At 34.9% G+C, this 23,073-nt stretch overlaps 1 protein-coding gene across 1 annotated transcript in view; it reads right to left on the bottom strand.

Moving 5' to 3' along the window:
- The window catches only part of LOC111055885 (transmembrane protein 145-like), a 125,956-nt gene that overhangs the window by 4,374 nt on the left and 98,509 nt on the right, over positions 1-23,073 (bottom strand). Inside the window, exons 9-10 of the mRNA XM_039441504.1 lie at positions 2,796-2,968; positions 2,093-2,213 (exon numbers count right to left, since the gene is read on the bottom strand). Coding sequence (XP_039297438.1) covers positions 2,093-2,213; positions 2,796-2,968 — 294 coding nt within the window. The remainder of the gene's footprint in view (positions 1-2,092; positions 2,214-2,795; positions 2,969-23,073) is intronic.

Genomic DNA, 23,073 nt, shown 5'->3' with positions numbered 1-23,073 from the left:
ATTGGACAATACTCCTGTGTGACATTGTCTCTTATCTCAACCTTATTTAGTTCTATTCCTTCCTCTCTCATTCTCTCTCTCCCACTCTATCACTCCTGCGCCTTTCTCTCACACTCTCTCTCTCTCTCTCTGTCTAACACACACACACTCTCTCTCTCTCTCTCCAACTCTCTCTCTTACCCGGTTGTGTGCTAATGCTCTCCTTTCTTCAAAACCCCACAGGGTTTTGTTATTATTTCATACAATGCTTTAGACAATTATCTACAACCTATATTGAATTTGACATTCCCATGCCTAGATTAGTAAATTTCTTTGTGTCAATAATATTCATTACTATCAACTCTTGCTTGTAATATTGTGAATTCCCCCATTCCACCGAGTAGGATTGTATAATATAGTTGATGTAGCATCGTACTGGAGGGTTGATGGTTGAATGTGAGAGAGGGCCGGCCGTGCAAAAAAAACTAAAACTGCAATTCAATTAAATCCTCACTTCTTCACTTTCTCACTATAGGCCTATATCCCTCAGAACCACACTCTCTTGTGAAATACACAATCCCCTACACTGAAATAATTTGACTCCTTCAAGTTATGTGCTCACAACTTGATAATACCGCCCGTTGTTCTCTCAATAATATTTGTTGAACGAGCGTTAGCAAGTTCTTACTTTTTACTCAAGTTCAAAGTTGTTGCCAGTCTGTGGGTTTGCTTGTTTGTTTGAATGCACTACAATAACTTTAGAAAGGTTGATCGATCAGAATAAGGGTTTATCAGAATAGCCTACATGTGGGGATTTATCAGAACAATAACATTGTTTGAAAACCAGACAGCTCTGCGTAGTACAGTCCGTCCAAGAAGTATAACCTGAGCGTCTTGTTTTTGAAGTGTCAGAGATTCGATGTGTCTGACTTTGTCGTTTCTGTACGGATGTAAAAGTGTCCGGTTTTGGCGCCTAACGCACACGCCAATTCGAGACTCTTTCAAAACAGTCTTTCCCTGTCGCTGGCGTACGGTGTCGATGGATGAGATAGTCGCTGTCCACTCCTGTCAGGTTCTGGGTGTGTCGGAGGACTAAGGTGGCGCGTACCCCAACAAAGCGACTGGCAGAGAATAGAAGAGAGTGGAGGGCTGCTGCCATATAGAAGGACCTGCTTACGAGCAGAAAACTACAGATTTATAAAGTGGGTACTTAATTCAGTAGACTACGGTACTGTAGCTTCACATGGTTCTGACGAGTTTCAAACGTTTCTGTGCAAAGAGACGAAGAAGACGCTTGGTGTGAACGTAAGGTCTTACCAGTTCTCCAAAATATGGGTCAAGCCACTTGGGGCGTTTTTCAGACGAGTCGGCAGAACAGAAACTCTCCGATTGGTTGAGATTGGGTAGGCTTCGGGAATCAGCTTATTATTAGCCAATCGGAGTTTCCTGTCCTGCTGACTCGTCTGAAAAACACCCCAAGTGGCTTGGCCCATATTGTGGAGAACTCGTTAGACCTTACGTCCACTCCAAGCATATTCTTCCTGTCTTTGCACAGAAACGTTTGAAACTTGTCTGAACCATGTGAAGCTACCTCATGTGGCTTGGCCATAACGCACGACTTCATACAGCTGCTAAAACCAAGCCGTACAGTCCCGACCTTTCTTGCACCAACGACTAATTCCTCTTCTTGAACTCGAAACTGTAGACCACTTTTTTGATACATAAATACACATGTAATAAATTAATACAGTTGAGTAAAGAGTTTCATTTCATTATTTTACGTTACTTTCCACTGTCAGTTTATGATTAATCTAAGGAATAAAAACTTTAAAGGATATACATTTCCTTCGAAATTAATATTTAACAGTGTTGAAAGTAAAGAGGAACCGAAGAATATCGATGTCAACTGAGGGTGCTTCCTTGCAGAGGATTGGAGAATATGGTGCAATGCTACAAACAAATGCATATAGGTGATGGGCGATTATTTAGAGAAGTTGAGTGTTACTAATAACGATTAAATGTGTTTTCCCAAGACCAAACAGTCTTTTTTTAAATCAATTTTGTAGTTTAAATCTATCACAAGTGGTACAATAAGATCACATTTTTTACTCACCAAGAATAGTATGTGTCCTGTTACAGCTATCGAATGTTGTACAAAACACATTACACTTTCTCTAACCCATTTGTCAATGAAGTTATTTGCACAAATGACAAAAATTGGGCCAGTAATAAACCTGTCAAAAGAAACAACAGATTTTTCAAGGCGTCAATATTACACAAAGCATAATATTATATTTTATTCGAATTGATAAATCTCGCAAGGAAGAGAAGTGAAACTATGTTCTCTATAAGTTTTGCGATTGAGTGAAGTCTAGTTAATAAGTTGATTTTGAATTTTTTGGAACAGTTATCGTGATTTTTCGATATAAGATTGAAATCTACACATACATGACCGCTTACTTTTGATAAGCGCAAACCGTACATAAATATAAAAGTCGATTAGCTAAAGAGCTTAGAAAATTTAATTAGTTTTGCAAATTCTCCAAATATATACGGATATAAGTCAGTTCCAATGTACTAAACATGAGATCACTAGACACAATAATAGAAGTATATTATTCAAAGTATGCGATGAAAATCGTACCATCATTTACAAATTAAAATAATTTTTTTATCAGATCTGGAATTTTCACAATTTCATATTTCTTACGACGAAATTTGATATTGTCAGGATCAAATTGAATTATAAACAGATATTGGTTTCAATAAATACTTATTATTTTATGAACTGATCAGTGATATAGAATCTCTCTTACCAAAGCGATGCAATAAGGTTGAAAGGGTAGTAGAATGATGATTTTTCTGGATAATGTTTCAATGTGAAAATGCTCGCATATATAAACATCCACCATGCTGCTATTCTAAGACCAATCAGTCCATACCCAACCGGTGATTCATAAGTATAGAGCACTTCACCAGGATCAAAATACTGGAAAAATGTAACTATCATAGAATTCAACAAATTTTAAATGCAAATGCATATCCGTAATCTGGGATATTTTTTCAAACTAGAATCTCTGACAATCATGGGGTCATGATTTTTGAAATGAGGAACCTAGTTTAAACTATGTTTGAACTATGCTAACATTTTTTGGATTGCAATTCCCTTAATAAGAAAAGTAAACCGGGTGGCATGTGTTCCTCTTGACATGGGGAAACTAAAGCTATAGTGAGGTCCACGCTATAATGGCTGTGGAGAAAGATAGGAGACAGCGTTGCCGATTCTCTGCCTTACCACTGTCTTCTATAGAGAATGGCTGATATCTGATGTGATATTAAATCTGTACAATCTTGTTTAAAATGATCAATTATATACTAACCGTTGAGGAAATATATTTCTTAATCATTCTATAATAAATTGTCATAATTGACATTATATTTTATTTTGTTGATTAATTATATTTCTATAAATTGTAAACCCATTATAACGTGGACACTGTAGTAATAAGAGATTGCACTGGAGCTTGGTTGAGAAATCAATTAGGTAGAAACTATATACATTGTTACGATTCAGCCACAATTACGACTGGCTTATAAAACCGGTTTGCATTATTTTTTTATAACACACTGAACTTGAGAATAAGATTTGTATAATCAAATGATACAGGAAAAATTCTACAATCAGCCAAGCAGAGACAATATTGATAAATTGCATAAAACAATGGTGCAGCATTTAAAATTTACCAGGCAATGGCGTTTTTACCTATAAGGAAAATAACAATTTATTTAGTACCCGGTCGACGGGGAAGGATCTCAGATCGGCTGGATTTCAATTTTTCTAAATAACCGAAAAGGTTCTGTTCAATCATGTTTTAAAGGAGGAGGTCAGGTGTTTACTTCCAAATGGCAATATGTTGATATTATTCGAAATGTTTTGATATAAATTGATACCATAGATAATAAACACAAAAAATAATGAAAAGTTCATATATTTTTAGCAAATTTGGACAATTAGAATGTCACCGACAACATTGCCTATCGTGGTCAACATCGGTAGTTTATGCACAAACCAAAACCCATCTTTACCCATAGAAAGTGAACAATATTAAATTTCTATGGATTCCCATACTGGTTTGGTGAAAATTATGGGTACAGCTTCATATATTTCTTTTCCAAAGATAATTTGACAGTAGGTTTCACTGGGGATCCTATTCTTATTAACATTATTTGTTCAAAATGTTAAATATGTGAGTAGAAGTTACTATTACCGTTCACTAACTCTTGAAAAAGTGAATTTAGAATGTTTAGATTTTTAATGTATTTAATTTTCCTTTGATTTATCGGTATCTTTTAATATGAATATCTTCGAAACGGTTTGAGATATCGTTGTGAGGTTTTCGCCATTCATTTTCTTTTGAAATTCTGTATCGAAATCATGTGTCACATGACCACCTTCACATTTGAAAAATTGAATTGGATTCAAAAGAAGTCAGATTCATGTAGCGGATCCAAGATATCGGACAAAAATCTTGAAGTGACAGAAAAGTAGTTCAAGTCGAATAGGATCCCCAGAGAAACCCAATCTCAAATTATCTTTGGGAAAGAAATATCAAGCTGTTTCCATAGTTTTCATCAACTCTGTATAATTACAAGTTGCGGATTTCAAAGATCAATAGAACAGATCATAAGCGAGTTCTCCAACCCAATACTAGGAGTCACTAGTTATTACAGTTTGACAAAGAAAAATCAATTGATCTAAGTTCCAATGAATATACTATCAATTACCTCTGCTACTGCGCATGAATATAAATAACAGAAAAAATAGCTAGATGGATAAACTGTGAACGCTACTGTTCAAACATATTATTGACCGAAGCGAAGCTGAGGTCTTAGTTTCGACTCCATCGGGTTTTGTCTGTTTGTTTGTTTGTACCGCAGTTACAGTCGCAGTTATTGTCCGATTTGGATGAAATTTGGTATGCAAGTTCTTTGAAACAAGGCGCAGAAACGTATGTGTAACGATTTTTGGTAAGACCTCCGGTTTTTTTTGTAATAGGTATTTAAAAAACCCTAGAATAACCTCAAAAGTATCTTTGAAGATACAGCAACTCATGTTCCTACTTTTTCGCAACCATTGTTACAATGGCATGGTGTCCAAGGCGGTTAGAGCGTAGTTTATCACACTGTGGGACCCAGGTTCACATCTCGTTCTGACCAGATTTTTTGCAGACGATACTAATTGTTTTATCTTATTCTAATAATATATCATTATAAAATTATCAGTATGACTATATAGAATAATAATATTGAATCATCTTATTATTATTAAATTGATTTGTCAAATTTATTTATTTATTTATTGAATACAATAATATAAAATGCAATTACAATCAAGTGATTATACTATCTTAAGTATTGCATCAAATACTAAAATGAAAGATGAGTGAAATGAAATAATACTTGGAAATAAGATTAATTCTCCCAGACACTATGGATCAACGACAGTTCAACTCTCCCATACTCCCTTCCATCCAGTAGGGCCTCTCTAACTTCACGACGAAACCGACTACCAGCAGGGGTGCCCAGCCCGCCCAAGGGCAATGGCGCATGCCCCCCCCCCATTTCAAGTGTATTTCCCCCCCCCTTAAAGTACCCCAATTCCCAACCCTTTAGTTTTTAACATTAGTCAGTGTATGACAATAAAATTCACATCTTACATTCTAATCTTCCAAAGGACATTATCTACCTTTGGTCTTGTGAGGAATTCTTTCTGTTTTCATAATATTGTAAAAAATATATACCATCGTTTTTTCATATTTTTGATATTATTTTTGAGATAGCAGCCGTTCTTGTTTGGGAGGACTAAAAAGTAGTAAACAATTATTTAAGTTTTTAATATTTATATACCAGTACAAATGCTTATCAAAGTACTACATTATATCAAGAAAAACTACATGACAAATATTTTAATAGGATATTAAAATATAAGTAAGGAAGGCTTTGCCTTCTTAATGTTAAGGTTACTTATAAAAAGTTGAATAATTGATAATTCTTTATTGCAAAAGAATATTGCATAGCAATTTTGGTAAACATTCATACAAATTTGGAATAATTTTATTCATAAAATATAATGTCGGAAAGTCTAGGTATACTTAATTATCATAAATTGGAACAGGTTGTCACTGATGTTGTGTAGTAGGTTGTATTTACTTTAACATTACAGGAGTAAATAACACAAGTCAAACAAAATGTATCTATAAATGGTTTGATTTTTGGAATAAAGATATCATCTGAACAAGTACATTTTGTAAATTCTATCTATTAATACCAATAACAACTTATAGTCCAGTCAAATGGTCGATTTTCAGGAAACAGCCCCTAAATAATTTTTTTCGACGGTTCTATATGTATTTTGGGGCATTGAATTATAATCTAAAATTTGCTGACACGCCAGAGAGCGACTTCACCACCAAACTTTTTGACTTTTTTTTTTAGTTTTCCATTTAATCTCGAGAACCTTGAATTTTTCGAGAAAAAGCATTCTCTATACAATATTAAAGATGATAAAATTTCCAATGAATGATGAGTGATGGGTATTATTTCCTCATTTTTCTTGTGATTTTACTGTTTAAAGAGTCTCTAAAACGAGTAAAATACATGATAGAAACTTGCGATCGGTCTTAAATCAGAGAAAATTTCATGCTCTATAAGCAGAGTTGCCTTAATTTGATCTTGCATTACTGTTTATTATCGAAAAACTGTCGAGACTGTGACAATGAGAAAAATATCGCAAATTTCTTGATTTTTTGAAACAAACGTATCTTACTTCACGATTATATTTTCACAAAAATCATTCATCTAACATGAAAGAGGAGATTCTTTTCTTCAAATCAAGTAGGCTATCATTTTGAGTTACCTAGACACACAGTTTTGAATATAGAAATTGGTCATTTTTCTATGCATTGAAATATGGGCTAAAATACACTAAAGGAGGAATTTTCTATTTTTTTAACAAATTTTAGTGACATGATACATGATTTTTAATCGCCTTGACAAGCTGATATGAACAAGCTGTAGTACGAGGAGATGTGATTATTCAGTCAAAAGTTATAAGTGTTTGAAGTTTTGATCCTTGACGTAACCTTATGCATGCCTCCCACTAGGAAATACTGAAATCTAACGAGTGATTCGAGTGATTCTCATAGAACATAACCCTTGTAAGTTGATTTCAGCCGAAATATGTTTCTTTTTTGTTGGGAAGGCCTTGAAAAGGTATTATAATGAAAATTTGAATTTTGGCTGTAGGACATGATTTTCTATTTTTGGGTGTATTCCCCTCCCACCACTACTGAATTCAAAAATACCTAAAGAATTCTGTTCAGAATTAATGTTGTTCTTTCACGTGATGTGTGGCTTTCTATCATTACTAGAAAAAGATCCTAGTTGTATAGGGCAGAAGTAGTAGGTAGGTTTGCATAATTTTGAAAACCCCTTAAAAAATACCCCTTTTTTGAAAACTCTTAGCTCCGGAACCAAAAATCGTAGAGTCCTGCGCGACCACTCAATTTATTGGAAATTTTATTATAAATAAAATAATTTTGAAATTTATTCCAATAAATTACCAATATTTTAGAGAATGATTTTTCTCGAAAAGTTGAAGGTTCTCAAGATTAAATGGAAAACTTGAAAAAAGTCTGAAATTTCTGGGGGATAATATGTATGCTTTCAAGAGTCTCAGATATGAATCCTAGAATGTGATGCTGTTCTGGGAAATATAACTAGGAAAAAATATCCTTGTGATATAATGGTTTGTTCACATTCTAGGATTCATATCTGAGACTCTTGAAAGCATACATGCTACCCAGAGGATATCTCATTACTGTTTGGATATTCAAGCTCCTTGTATATTCTATAGAATGATCACTTCTTCTTACATTACTAAATGGGTAAAGAGGATTTGAGGAGTAAAAATCAGCAATTCATTGCTACTTTTATTGAACATATACCATTCTATTGAGCGGCAGCGGTGTGTCCTAGGATACTTTTTTACATTGTGTGTGGCTGTGTGCTGAAACGCTGGGTTCTAGAACTGAACAGGGGAGATGTGTCTTCTATGGCTATTGACTGAACACTGATGGCCCCCCCCCACTGTTGTGAACACTATATCTACACTCCAGAGTGAGTGGGAGGCCTCCTGATTTATTTTTATTTATCTTTGATTTTTCATTATTAAATTTTATTAATTTTTTTTATTTTTTATTTATCTCTGATTTTTCATTATTATATTTTATTATTTTTTTTTAATTTTAATTTATTTTTGATTTTTCATTATTATTTTTTTCAAAGTTTTTTGAAAATTTGACCTTGACCTTGACCTTTGACCTTGACCTTGACCTTTGACTGATTGGGTAAGGTTAGGTTAGGTTAGGTTGGATTTTTTAGTTAGGTTAGGTTAGGTTAGGTGGGAAAGTCTGGCGCATGGTGTGCCAGGATTGGTAATATTATACTACTGTTGTCCTATGTTAGGAGCCTTATTGTTGAGAGGATACAATATGTATCGGTGCATGGTACTGATTCTTTTCATTTCAGGAATGGATCAGGGGTGCCTCTGGGCTCAAATCTCGGGCCCTTGTTCTTCTTGCTATTTGTTAATGATTTGCCTCATGTGATCAAGAATTCTCACTGCTTAATGTTTGCAGATGATGTGAAGGTATTTAAGGTAATACACACCACTCAAGACTGTGAATCTTTGCAGGAGGACGTAGATAGGTTGCATGCATGGTGCACAGAAAATGGGTTACTGCTGAATGTTAATAAGTGTAGTGTTGTCCCACAATTTGAGGGGAGATCGATAGAAATTAACCAATTTTTCTTTCACTGGTATATATTCAAATCTGTTCTGTTGAGTCAAATCGTTCTCAATAACATCAAAATATTTCTCAGCACTTCCTTTCAAACAAAACCGCAAGTATAATAAATTATCATTTTCATCTCAGCCGTTGGCCAAGGCAACCTTTTCAAAATAGTTGAAAAAATCATCAATATCAAATTCTTCATCTTTTCCATAAAAAAATTTCGGTAATAGTAACGGTCTAAGTTTTTCCATTGTTAATCTGTTCCAATCCAATTCTATTCAATAATAAATTTCCAATTAATCTGGTTTCAATAATAATAAATTTATCCTATTCAATCATATCTTAATAATCATTAATTTCTCATCTCATCATAAATATCCAATTCTTTCTAATAAGAATTGATAATAAATCTTGCAATCGTACAAAATCTTCAACTGCCATAGCTTTTACAATTTAAAATCTCACAATCAATAATCGTAAATTTTCCAATATCGTGAATCTCAAAATCTGTTCAATTATAATTATTATTCTCCATCCGTTAAAATCCGTTATTAGTAATCCATTATTGTTTCACAATTATTGGAAATATTCCAATTCATTACATCCTCGAAATTCATCCTACAAGCTATTTCTACAGCCCCGTAAGGTTTAAACTCAACTATTTCACCCATAATTTCACTGGAAAAACATATATTCAATGATGCAAAATGCAACCACAAAAATTGAATCTTCAATGAGGTAACCGGAAAAGTCCATATTTTAAAATATGAGCGGTAGCAGAAAGCTCAGGAATGAAATTGAGGAGTGGATACTGGATATGTGGGATTGACATTGAGGAGGAAATATTCTAGAGGCCAACTAATCCTTTCTTTAGAATATCATACATTTCTCGTTGCTCTTTTTTCCCATCTTTTCAAGACGCTTGTCACTGTTTTTGATTTTACTTAGACTTTCTTCATTTTTTTCCCACGTAAATCGGTTCTATTGAATTAATAGTATTTCTCCCTCAGTATTTCCTTGTAGTATTGTAAACAATTTTGTACTAAATTTAACTTTTGCCTTTATTTGTTACTTTACTGATGCTCAATTTGACTGGTTTTAGACTCAATTGTTAAAAATTTGACTGGTGACAGAGGTTTATTTATTTATTCATTCATTTTTTTTATTTGTTCTTTTTATGTTATATATTTATTGTATAGATGTTTAGGTACTTCAGGAAATTATATTTTATTTGTTTTTTTTCAGGTTTTATTATTATTTCTTTCTTGTTTTTTACTATTGCTCTAATTCTGTTTGTGTAAAATTGCAAAAAGACTTATTTTTTTTTTAAATTTTAGTTACCAAAATTAAGTGACTGTCCCGTTCATATTATAATGTACAATAACAATAGTGTAGAACTTCAATCACAGCTGTTAAGCTACTGAAGTTCTTTTCTTTATTTTCATCATGATACTGTTCCTTTATAATGATTGCATTGTAAAAATATTTGTAGAATATGTCAGTGTTGTGAATAAATTTCAATTTCAATTTCAATTTCAAGTACCTACATATTTTTATCTGTCGCACAAGCGGCACGTTTGTTTTAAAAACAAAAGAGAAGCTACGTTAATTTTGACAACAAATGAAATAAACAATCTTTCTGTCGATGACAAGATTGTTCAAAGACAAAAACACTGTTCATTAAACTTTTTTAATTTAAAACTCTAAAATCATGATCAATATGAGATAAATATATGATTCATATATATGTCCCATATGACCAGGTGACAATATCCCTACCAAAATATGACACATCATTCAGCTTCATTGCCTTTTCTGAAAAACTATTGCAGCGCTTGCTATTGACGAATTTCCAAAATTATTTAACATTGTCTTTCATCTGAGACTCTACTTCATCTAAGTGTGCACGATGGGCATTTTGAATTTTCAACTTTATTTTAGCTCTCAATTTTTTGAACAACTCATCATGATACCTTGAAAATTTCCTTTTTCGGGAGCATTTATTCTTTTGTTTTATGTCATTAATGATCTCAGGTGTAAACCAGTAAGGATATTTACTCTTCACTCCTGATTTCTTCCGTTTAGGTATACACTCATCAAGAGCGTTGAAAATGTTGGTATAAAGAACATCAACCGCCCCATCAACGTCAGCACAAGATTACAATGAATCCCAATCTGCATCCCTAATATGACAATATAATCCATAATAATCTCCCCTCTTGAAATCATAGTATTCCTTCGAATCATCAATATTTTCAACAAATGACGATGACAACGTGGGAAAGCATATATTAAGAGCTGGATGATGATTGTCTTCATTAACAAGAGAAACATCCATATGTGGAACTGTGAGGGGGAAATTACTTAAAACCAAGTCTAAAGTACGACCATTAGAATTCAATACAGATTTGTACGAGCCCAAATCCATAAAGTTCATGAAACGAGCCAAGCACTGTGCCACCGTTGAGCCCATTACAAGATCATAATTATTGCCATTAATTTCAGGAATATTGAAATCGCCCAAAATCATACAATCAACCATCATATTAGAATAGGGTTCAATGAACTCGAAATACGTTTTATGTACATTGAGAGGTGTGGATGGGGGAAAATAAAGAGCATTCAAGTATAACGATTTTTTATTGTGAGTAATTTCCCCCCATAGACACTCGACATCGATGTCGCACATATCGTGACAACATTCCGCCTGCAGTGACCTGTGGATCGCCACCAAGACTCCTCCTCCCCTACCGGCCTGCCTATCCTCTCTGAAAATCGCATACCGATCATCAAACTATTCCATGTCTCCAATTCCATCGTGCAACCACGTTTCAATTAATACAATCACATGGAAACGACTATTAAGCATATTAAGACTAAAATCAGATAATTTAGTTCGTAATCCACGTACATTCTGATAGTATATATTAAGCTCATTCATTGTTGCTATGAAGATGGAACTATACACAACAAGTCTTACGAAGAATTAACGAAGAATTAGTTATAATTGAAATATATTATATAAGACAAAATAAACCTTCAATAGAAGGTAGAGTGAAGGGAGGAACACCAGACAGATCAATTCAAAAGAGAGCTAATTTGGATAAAGTCGTGAGAGAGTTCAATACCGCAATTAACAATATTTATGATAAAGGAAGAATTTAAAACATGAAAATGAATAGGGAAATAGATATAATGGAGCTAGAGTACATGATAAACCCTCTCCGCACTCCTCATTTAAATATTAATCAAATGTGACCCTTCTTCTTTTTCTTCTATTGTGAGCTTGAAAAAATAAATAATTAATCAACTATGAGTGAGCAATGGAATTGTGCAATGAGATTAATAATAATAGGAGCCTGCCAAGAAATCATGAATAGTATGTCGCCCATAAAAACTCTCACCAGCCTCAATGACAAATATAAGATCAAATTATAAACTAAAACGGTCAACACTTATCGATAGTTAAGATAAATAACGGATTATACTCTAACTATATAGCCGCTGAACAAACCAGTAACAGATAAGAGATGTACATTGCAATATCTAACAGCCGATCAAACTGAAAACACGAAATTAATCTCATTCACTAATCATTCTCAACTCTAATCATTCAAAATAATTCATTCAATTCAAAAAGCGCAAGATTTCTTCATTATAGTGTACCGTATGTACAGTATTATCATTCCGCTAAAATAATTCAATTAGCAAATAGAAACAGGAGGTGATAATAAGAATGATAATATTAAAAGAAAAAAAAATTGTTACACACTATTAAATCAAGAATGTCAATTGATACCATTGGAAAAAAACGATTTTGTACTTTGATGCTACACACTCAGTAATTATGTATTTTACGTCCACTAATACCAATACTCATCAATACACTTCAGTCAATCAAAACCCTCATCTAGTGATTAACCTGAGAAAGAGAGAGTAAGTCCTCATCTGGCCTAATAACTGTCACTGGACTACCCTCACAAGTACGAGCCTTGATTCTGCCCACTTGATCAACCCATAGAAACTTTACTATGCCACTTTTTATGAGATTGTGAGCTTTTCCGAACAGAATTGGTCGTTTCGCCGTCAGAGAAGCATTAATGGAGATCTTATCATCACCATTCAGTCCAATATCCTTGATTGTGAGATTCCCCATCCTCTTTTTCAGCCGCATCAAGTGATCTGCATCGTCTCTCATTAAGAATTTTACAATTATTCCTGAAGTTTCACGATTGTTACGTTTCTTAAGCCTATGACAACAGCTCACAGCTTCAAATCCCCTATCAAATTTTACTGCCCCACTCACATCAGCGAAACTTTTTGGTAGATTTTCGTTGTTTACCTCCGGTACTCCAAAAATTTCTACACACTCTCTACGAGAATACTGTTCTAAATCATCTAATTCACATTTTAAATCATCCAATTTCTGTTTCAAATTCGAGTTCTCATAGGTACCGAAGATTCCCAATTATTCCATTCCGACGTTCAATAGTCAATTGTAGTTCCTTGAGAATGTTGTTATTACAAGCAAGATTTTCAGTAAGAGGTGCTAAAGTTTTAATTATTTGGTCATTCATCTTTTTTACAAAATCAGCCGTACAGTTTGTGTTGGAAGTTTGGCAGAAAAATTAACTCAAGAGTCATTTCTGTGTTAGTTTAATTTCCAATAAGAATAATAATTCACATTTCACAATAACAAAATAGAAATTCATATTATTACAGGACTTCATGTTCATCAGCGATACACAGTACAGACACACACACAGTGCAGAGTTAGTCCGACCGCGCCCAAAAGCGCCAGTGCCACACAAATTATAGGCTCAGCTTACTTGATACTGTATTACAATATTATTTCATTGTTAATATAAAATATAATTAATAATAAAAATGCGAAAAATAAACATGATCTTAAAACTATTTTATTTCAAATTTTCAACAGTTTGCTATCAATAACTTTACAACGTCTAGAGTTAGAGAGTCATTCACACCTGTGAACGCACTATCAGCCAAAACAGAATTATCAACCGAAGCCGGACAATCATTAATAGAAACATCACCATCCGTTAGTAATCGGTTAAGTCTTTTAATCTTTAATCTTAATCGGTTAAGTCTTTTAATCTTTTTACTCTTAGACACTTACTACAACTCCAATTTGCACTTACGAGTACGAATGTAACTTTAAGCTGCGTACACATATACGCGCTTCCAACCCGCACCGAGCACTCTCCGCCCTCGTACCGCCCTCGTTCCTCCATCGAACCACAGTCGCTCCGCCCCCGCTCTGCAGTCGTACCCATCATGAACGTTACGGAAGATGTTAGATCTTCTCGCGTTCCCCGGTCGAACCACTCTTGCTCCCCGGTCGATCATCAATCGCTCTGCTGGAGTGACGTTCGGTTGCGGAGCAGAGCGAAAGTTTGTATTCCTTGTATTGTTTCCTTGTTTGTATTCACCTTTATATTCTAATCCAGCAAGTTGGTACTCAGGCACGGCCCTAGGGACTTTGCCGCCCTGGGCGAGATTGGCAACTGCCGCCCCTGTCTCTAAGTATTCCGTCTTTAATTGTTAATTGTGTCCCGGGTTCCACCCCTCCTTGAGCGATCGCCTAACGCCGGTTACACATTGCGCAGTTTCTGCCGGGGCGGTAATTTCGCCGTCGCCGCCGTTCGAGCAGTAGTCTATGGACTTGAATGGAAGCTTACACACTGGGCGGCAGAAAAGTCGCGTGGCTATATTGCCGTTGGCGGCAGCTGTGCAGCCGTCCACTGCCACTGCGGCTGGCGGTGTTTTTGCCGCTCTTGTCTACGCAGTGGAGTACGTGACCAAATGGGCGTTAACACATTTGGCGGTTGTCTACCGTCGCCGCTGATCAGTCGTCTTTCCCAGTTGCTCCAAGTCAGAGGTCTTTGAAAATCAGCCTTTTAATTTGTGTCTTGTTGTAAGTTGTTTATAACATTCATTTATTGTTTTAAGTGTTTGTGGTTGACGAGTGTGAGAAAATGAGGAAGATAATAGACAATGAGTTGTTAATATCATTTGTAGAACAGAGGCCAGTTTTGTGGGACAAACCCCTCGACATATTTAAGGATCGAGATGCAACATGGAATGCATGGAAGGAAGTGTGTATGGAGATTAGGGATTCAATGATTCAATGATTCAATGATTTTATTACAGCCAGAAAATACATACAGTACACTAGGCCATGTCATTACAATAAAATTTCTAACAGAATTACAATAACAATACATAAATAAAGATAATACACAACATGCAGTGCAAGAGCAGGCTTCAAAGCTATTCGGTTTCTCACAAGAAAATAATACAGAAATATCAATAAACAATTACTAAACTTCAATTCTATCACAGTCTATACAGCCTATTCTAATTTTAATCTATACCTACTTTTACAATAAATCGTGAACAAACTAAAACCATAGAAACTCTATTATCACAGTCGGCAATTTACTTAGTGCTTTACACAGTCAATTTACATAGTGCTTGGGTCAGACTCGTCAAACTCATGAATGGAATAGAACGGGTTGGCGACCAGCCATGACTTGACCCGCTTCTTAAAGCTCACCAGAGGCAGCTCTCTTACTTCATCAGGTAGCCTATTGAAAAATATGATGCCAGATATGGGAAAACTTTTCCTGGATCTTTCCAATCTCACCCCGGGCAGGACCAGGTTTCCATTTCCCCGTGTAGCGTGACTGTGGATCTGATTGGCCCTGGTGTACAAATGAATATTCTCTCTAACCGAAACCAAGCACTCGTATATGTACAGGCCGTAAACTGTCATCACTCGTAAATATGTACAAACAATGGTTTGCAGTGATCAATCCAACCAGCTCTCATCACAATTCTAATGGCTCTTTTTTGCATTAATAGCACCCTATACGGGGACTCGCACAGGGAGGACTTTGAAACTCTGGATGACAAGGAAAAAACTGTAATATGTTGTATATTGCTGTCGATTTAATAAAAACGTTCATTCCAATGAATCCAAGCAAGGCGATTTCTCTGCTGTCTTCTTTTCCTTTGACGGTACAACAAAAGTGGTAGAAGTTGTTGCCTTTCCATTTTAAGTTAAACACTCAATAATACTTTATAATTATTTATACTTTATAATTTAATACTTTATATTTATACTTTATACTTTTGAAAAATGTGCAAATACAATTAACTGAACACTCATGAAACAGAGAAGTCACAACACATTTGCGATGAAGAACTACAAGAATTATTTTGGCTACTGATCATACGTGGCGGTAATTTAATCACTACTTTCTGAGACATGAGCGCCTAAAGTTTAAATTTTTGGGACAGAACATTTCAAATTCAGTACGAGATGAATCCATAAAATTCAAAGGATAAATTCTTCATGGTATTTTTGATTTAATAAAACAACAATTTTCTGAAAATATCAATTTTTGAGAAAGTTATTCAATTTACTAAAAATGACCAAAAATAGTGTTTAGTTGAGTTTTTTTGTAAATTGAATAACTTTTTCAAAAATTGATATTTTCAGAAAATGTTTCAAAATTTTCTTGTTTTATTCAATCAACAATAGGTACCATGAAGAATTTATCTCGTACCGAATTTGAAATGTCCTGTCCCAAAAATTTAAACTTTAGGCGTTCATATCTCAAAAAGTAATGATTGGAAGAAGATGCTTTCCTAAGAAAACTTTTTCATTTTTATATATACCGGTACAAATCGAAAAACTTTGAAAAATATCACCAGTACAAGAAAGTTTATTTTTAGCCTTTGCACAGCCTTGAGACGTAGACTGCAACATAGTATTAGGCCTACTTAACTTGCTAAGTAATTAGAACTACAATTTCTACAAGTTTGTTTAACACACCTGTTTAATTAAGTAGAAGTCGTCTGACCTTTGCATGGGGAAATTCCTTCACCAATTCTTCAAGACCTGGGGACTGAACTATTTTATGTTCGCTAGACCACTCAGACGTTCCTGGGACATTGTTGATCTTAGAAAAGACTTTATTAGCTCGAGGTTGAAAAGCTTCTTATATAATTTTACCATTCACATTTGATATTATGAATTTATTATTTATTTGTATTTTAAAATTTTCCGTTCCTTTAAATTTGCCGCCCCCAAAACCTGCCGCCATGGGCGGCCGCCCGGTCCGCTCACCCCTGGGGCCGGGCCTGTTGGTACTCTAGTATATTTTTGTTCTATGCTCTATAACAACAGCTGTTATCATTCTTATTCTTTGTTTTTTCTAATAATGTTTGTGCACAATAAATACATATTATTGCATCTACGTTTAATTTCTTCCTCAACCTCAACAGGTTATGGGCCCAGTAAGATGTGATAAAGTTATTCGTAGTTATAATAACTTCTGCTAAGGTAGGCTATGACTGTGTGAACAGTAATTTATGTGTGATTTTTTCTGTAATCGTGTTTGAAGATACATTATTTCATCATGACTGAAAAGGTTGTCAATACTGACTCTGCAATAATTCCTAATATGTCAACAGAAGCAACTTCAATGATTTCCAACCTTAATCTTTCTACTGTTGTGCCTAACATTGAAAAATTGGAAGGACAACAAAATTATGGAAGCTGGAAGTTTTCAATGTGAATCTTTCTTACACTTGAACATCTTTTTGACTATGCAAATGGGACTATTCCTATTACTTCGTCAACTGATAAATTACATGATCAAAGTGCATCAGCTAAAATTTGTCTATCTATCAAGCCGAACTGTTTCATCCATGTTCAAAATGCCAAAACATCATTTGAAGCTTGGAACAACCTCAAGACTGCATATGAGGGTCAGAGTATGACTAGGTACTGTTTTTGAAGTAACTCGAAATTTTTTTAATACTAAACAAGACAACTTCTCGTCGATGGAAGAATACCTCCTCACTGATATATTTATTTATTTATTCATTCACCGTTGTCTCGGGTTTCAGTAGCCTAATATAGATACTTCAGACCGGTTTTTTGCGCAATCCCCGAGAAATAAGGAAAAATTTTTGCGCAAATCCCCCTCCCCCTCCCCCTCCCCCTCTGCGCCCCCCTCTCCTCCCCCTCTCCTTCTCCCTCTCCCTCTCCCTCACCCTCTCCTTCTCCCTCTCCCTCTCCTTCTCCCTCTCCCTCTCCCTCTCCCTCTCCTTCACCCTCTCCCTCTCCCAGTGAGGACGAGGGGGAGGGAAAAAAAAATTTCCCTTTTTGGAGGAAAAATTCCCTACTGTCAAATTAAAGTGAATCCATCTTTCTACTGTCAAATTAAAGTGAATCCATATTTCTACTGTCAAATTAAAGTGACTCCATCTAATGCTATACTGACAGATTAAAGTGAATCCATCTAATGCTATACTGTCAAATTAAAGTGAATCCATCTAATGCTATACTGTCAAATTAAAGTGAATCCATCTAATGCTATACTGTCAAATTAAAGTGAATCCATCTTTATACTGTCAAATTAAAGTGAATCCATCTAATGCTATACTGTCAAATTAAAGTGAATGCTAAATGAGTGAATCTGTATAATGTCCCTTTGAGGGAAAAATTCTCTACTGTCAAATTAAAGTGAATGCTAGATGAGTGAATCTGTTACATCTTTATACTGTAAAATTATAAAGTGATTGGTTTGCTTTCCACCCGACAGTTAAGAAAAATTTCACAAATTTATATTGAAATTTTCTATGTGCTGTACAAACCGCAGGCGTTGCTTTTTAAGTGTGCTCTCCGAGAATATCTATAGTAAATTTAGTACGAACAAGCATTCCAAAAATGGCTATAGATATCCTCAGACCTATATCACTTGGGGTATCAGCTCTATTGATGTCTTAACAGTGAGAGGTCAATGATCTAAGTTGATCTTTTACATTTTTTATCTGCAATGTCATACAAGCATTTCCAAAGTTCATCGGTATTTGTAACAATAGTTGAGAAATCATTTGCACTACAATAATGTAGATGACCTGTATCTAGTATGTCCAATAATTCGAAAATCTCAGATAAAATTGGAAAATGTACATTTTCTGTTTTTGTTAACGCTTGATCAACATCATCGCCTTGGAATCCTGTTGAAAATTTAATATTTTTTGCAATAGAATCAAATTCATTGAATGAAATTGACATCAAGAGGCGAGATAATTTTTTGAATTTAGCAAAGCTAAAACACTGCATGACCTCGATTATGTTATGAACAATAAAATTGATAAGGAAGGAATGTGCACTTAGCTGTAACAGAGTTGGCTCTGAGGGGGCGTATCTCTTGATAAGGTCAAGCTGTAACAGTTGTGTCTGAGGGGGGCGTTTCTCGCGTCCTCACTCAATCAAGTCTACACTGATACTAAACCAAAATGTTCGAGGAAATATCTGAATTAAAAAATTTCACTACAACAATACATCATAACATCATCTTAAATTTTAAGCATTTTATCTACAGACAAATTGTATGGACGGTAATAGCACAAATAGTCTCTTATATCGTTCAAATTAACTGTGCTTAGAAAAATAGCCTTTAATTGTTTCGCCAAACTATAATTTTCACTAGATGATTTCTGAATTGCACTTTCACACTCATCATACCAGTCTATGCAGTTTTTTAACCTCACTTCCAATTCGTTGTCAGCAGCTAACCACTTCGCCGGATCCATCGTTGCCGAGTAGTAAAACTATGTGTAGGCTGGCACTATTATAGAATAATTAAACGGTCTTTCTTCATTAATAATTGTAGACAGACAACACGTGCGAGCTTTATGCAGTCTCAGTGCATGCAAGCAATAAACACACTGTAATTCCTTTCCGTTGTAGAAGAATCCATATCGTGCAAAGTTTCTTTTCTGAGCATTCGTATACATAGGCGCCAATTTCATACTTTTCATACGTGTATTCTCGCACAAGAAATTATTTGTTTGATACATATTTTTAAACAGCAGAGAATTATAATGTTGTGCACTGTACAACGCACACCTTCCATCGGGTCTATACTTATGTATCTTACATGCATCATAACACCACGAAGTGGTGAAAAAGCTGAAATCGGGCTTGAGAAAGTCCTCCGGTATGCATTGTACGTTAGAATGCAATCTTCTCAAAAACTTTGCTTTCTCAGTTCCTTTTGTAAAAATTTTTTCATAACCTGCGAGGTATTCACGGATAATTGTCTCATTCCATTCCAAATCTCCATCACTCCATTTTATTTTATGATAGTTACGTTCCAGCCATGTTACGTCGTTAAACAATTTTGTAGTCAATTCCATCTTTGGAAATGGTGATTTGAAATGAAATACAACATAATTATTGCTCTCATCGACAATAGCAAGTTCCTTTACAATAATTTGATTACAAGTTTGTTTAAACCAGTGAAGATCAACCATAGCAATTTTCGTAGGTGTCTGCTTTTGCACTTCTTTCTGTTCCTCTTCACGTTTCTGTTCCTCCACCTCTGGCGCCCCCTCCTCCTCCTCCTCTCCCGACTTCTGGATTGGTGTACTGCTTCTCCTTGGTTCATAATAGAAATTTGTTGATTCAATATTGTAAAGTAGCGACGACTGAGCTTTGTCCAAAATATCAGAATCAAGATCACACTGGATAGAGCGAGTTTGTGGCTTGTCCACCAAAATATCAGAACACAAAGAATAGGACATGATTCCTGTTCAAAGGTAAAACTGATAATGGCTTACATTTGGTGCAGTACACACCTTATATAACCTGCAGTGATGCACTCTATCAACAAATTACTGAACTTCTTTCACCATGCTCGTGAGTGGTGTGTACTCCATCACACGATCGCTAATTAAAACGCAATACGCGGAAGTATTTGCAGGTACTGCACTATTAAATTCCATTTCAATACGAACATCTGTCGATGATTTCAAATGACTTGGTTGGTGTGAACAATCTACAACAATCAGTGGTGTTGATTCACAAAACGTTTTAAAATCGATTTCTGTTCCGAGTTCGCTATTGATTGAATGATTATAATACGAGGGTGCGAAATCCAGGAACATCCGGTATAAAACTTCCTTCTTACCTAGCAGATTTTCGTATGGATAATACTCACTATTCAAATATACTTTAACATTGTAAATATTACAGCTATCAAAATTAGATATTGATTTTTTAATTTTATTCTTTCGATCAGTTTGAAATGCAATTATAATATATTTAGGAGTATCAAAATTCGATGTTGTGCGTACTGACCAAGAATGAACAAGTGAATTTTGCAAATTTGGTAATTCACAAATTTCCCAATGGCGGAAACTTAATTTCAGTGGAGTGTCGGCATCGAGCAGTCTCAAAAATTTCAATCGCACATGATCTTCTAAAGTAATGTAGGGCATCCGCCATTGGAGCTTAGTAATTTTTACACTAACCTCTGTACCGGTTGCAGACTCGACGCAATTGAGGTCTGAGGGCAACCTCAATAATACAAGCTCTTGTTTCAAGTTTAAAATTATTCTTTGAAAATCTTCAAAAAATGGAAGGATTAATTTCAACGGCACACAGAAAGTGAATTTATTATCTGTTAGCTCATATCCTGCTCTATCAAAACCAGCTAAATGATATGTGTTTTTATCAGATGCGTTCTTCACAAGAATAGCTTTAATTGTAGAAGTCAAACCAATTAATCTTGATTTGGAAATTTGTTGACCTGCTAATTCGTATCGTATTTCATCAAAAAGGTTGCCCACTATGTTACTGCTTAATTTATAGTCTGCCGCAATGGGCGCACCAGCCGGTTGAGTTGCCTATCCTGCTACTGTAATCGCAGGCGCTGCTGGTTTTGTACAGCTCACCGTTCCCTCAATTAATATAAATGATTTGCAAGGTAAAGTATAAACATCCAATGAATTTATTCCAATTCGAGCTTCATCAGAGTTTTTTATTTCTTGTCCTGAATAAACTGTATGTGTATGAAACTGGAATTTGGTTATGTCATTATAAAACTGAAGCTCTGTCTCCACATCCAAAATATCACTAATTGATGCGCCTGACATGTCGCCAATTAACTATAAAACCTAATCTTTCCAAAGTTCTCGCACTTTTAGCTGATAACGCCCTATTGCTTTTACTAGATGTTGATGCTATCGCGACCTTTTCTCTAATGACTTGATTATGCGTACACGTACTACGCGTACGCGGGTTGAAAATAAGATATCCCATTACTTTTGTTTTTCACGTATGTGTAGTCTAATTGTAATTGTATCTCCGCAGAAATCAATAAACGATCCGTTCTGGTCTGTTACCTTTACATTAATAGTTTGAATTCGACGTGTATTCAAAGGTACATAAATAATTGGAGAGGGTACTTCATTTATTAAATAACCGCTAGGAACCTTTGGCAAAAATTCATAGATTATATGTTTTTCTTTTCCGTTAAAGTAACTGCCACATGCTAAATTACATTCAACAAGAATACCATCAATGCTCGATATGTTAACCAGATGTTTGGAATAATGCCATTTATTTGCTTGTAAAACTACATTATCAAAACCTAGTATCTTAGCAATCGAATCAGAACGTGTTAAATCAATAGGCTTATCAGAATAAATTTCAATCTTCATAGTATTTGCATTTGCACGTATAATAAGTCTATTCTTCTTCTCATCATATTTCAATTTATGCTTTATAGACTTTATAATATCCTCAAGCTCATATGCACCGGTATCCAACAAGATTAACTTATCACCATATTTGAAGCTAGAATTTGTTCCTTTGTTTACATTTGCTATACTATTGTAACTACAAAAATTAATCAGACCAATTTCCCATTCACTATTTTTGTCCAATTCTATAATTTCTTGTAAATGTTCGTAAAGGTTACTTGACTTTGATCTTAACGTTATAACGACCATCTTGTGTGTTCAACACAAACACTTAATTACAACTGATTTGCAAGAAACAATAACGTGAGATGGCCACAAATATCACTATCTAATGGTTGCAAGTGATCCAAATTATAAAATATATTTACTCCATTTTCTTTTTTCCAATATTTGTCCAATTCGTATGGAGGTTGTAAATTTCCAATTGGATCAAAATACCATACATTACTTCCTACCTTCTTATATGCAATCCAGTGTGTCCCCGGTTGGCTGTGCTTGTCCAAATTCACGATCGCATTTTCGTTTTTTAGAATTTTTTTGGGTAATGCATCTAGCATATATATTCCTCTTAAACGAATTTGTAATAAGCTAGCCCAATCCATTAAATCATAGTTACTCAATTCTCCTTCAATATTCATGGTTTTTT

The sequence above is a fragment of the Nilaparvata lugens genome, chromosome X (assembly GCF_014356525.2).
Source record: "Nilaparvata lugens isolate BPH chromosome X, ASM1435652v1, whole genome shotgun sequence".
In the NCBI taxonomy this organism is placed as follows: Eukaryota; Metazoa; Arthropoda; class Insecta; order Hemiptera; family Delphacidae; genus Nilaparvata; species Nilaparvata lugens.
The sequence above is the reverse complement of the archived record's forward strand: the minus strand, read 5'-3'. Positions and strand labels throughout refer to the sequence as shown.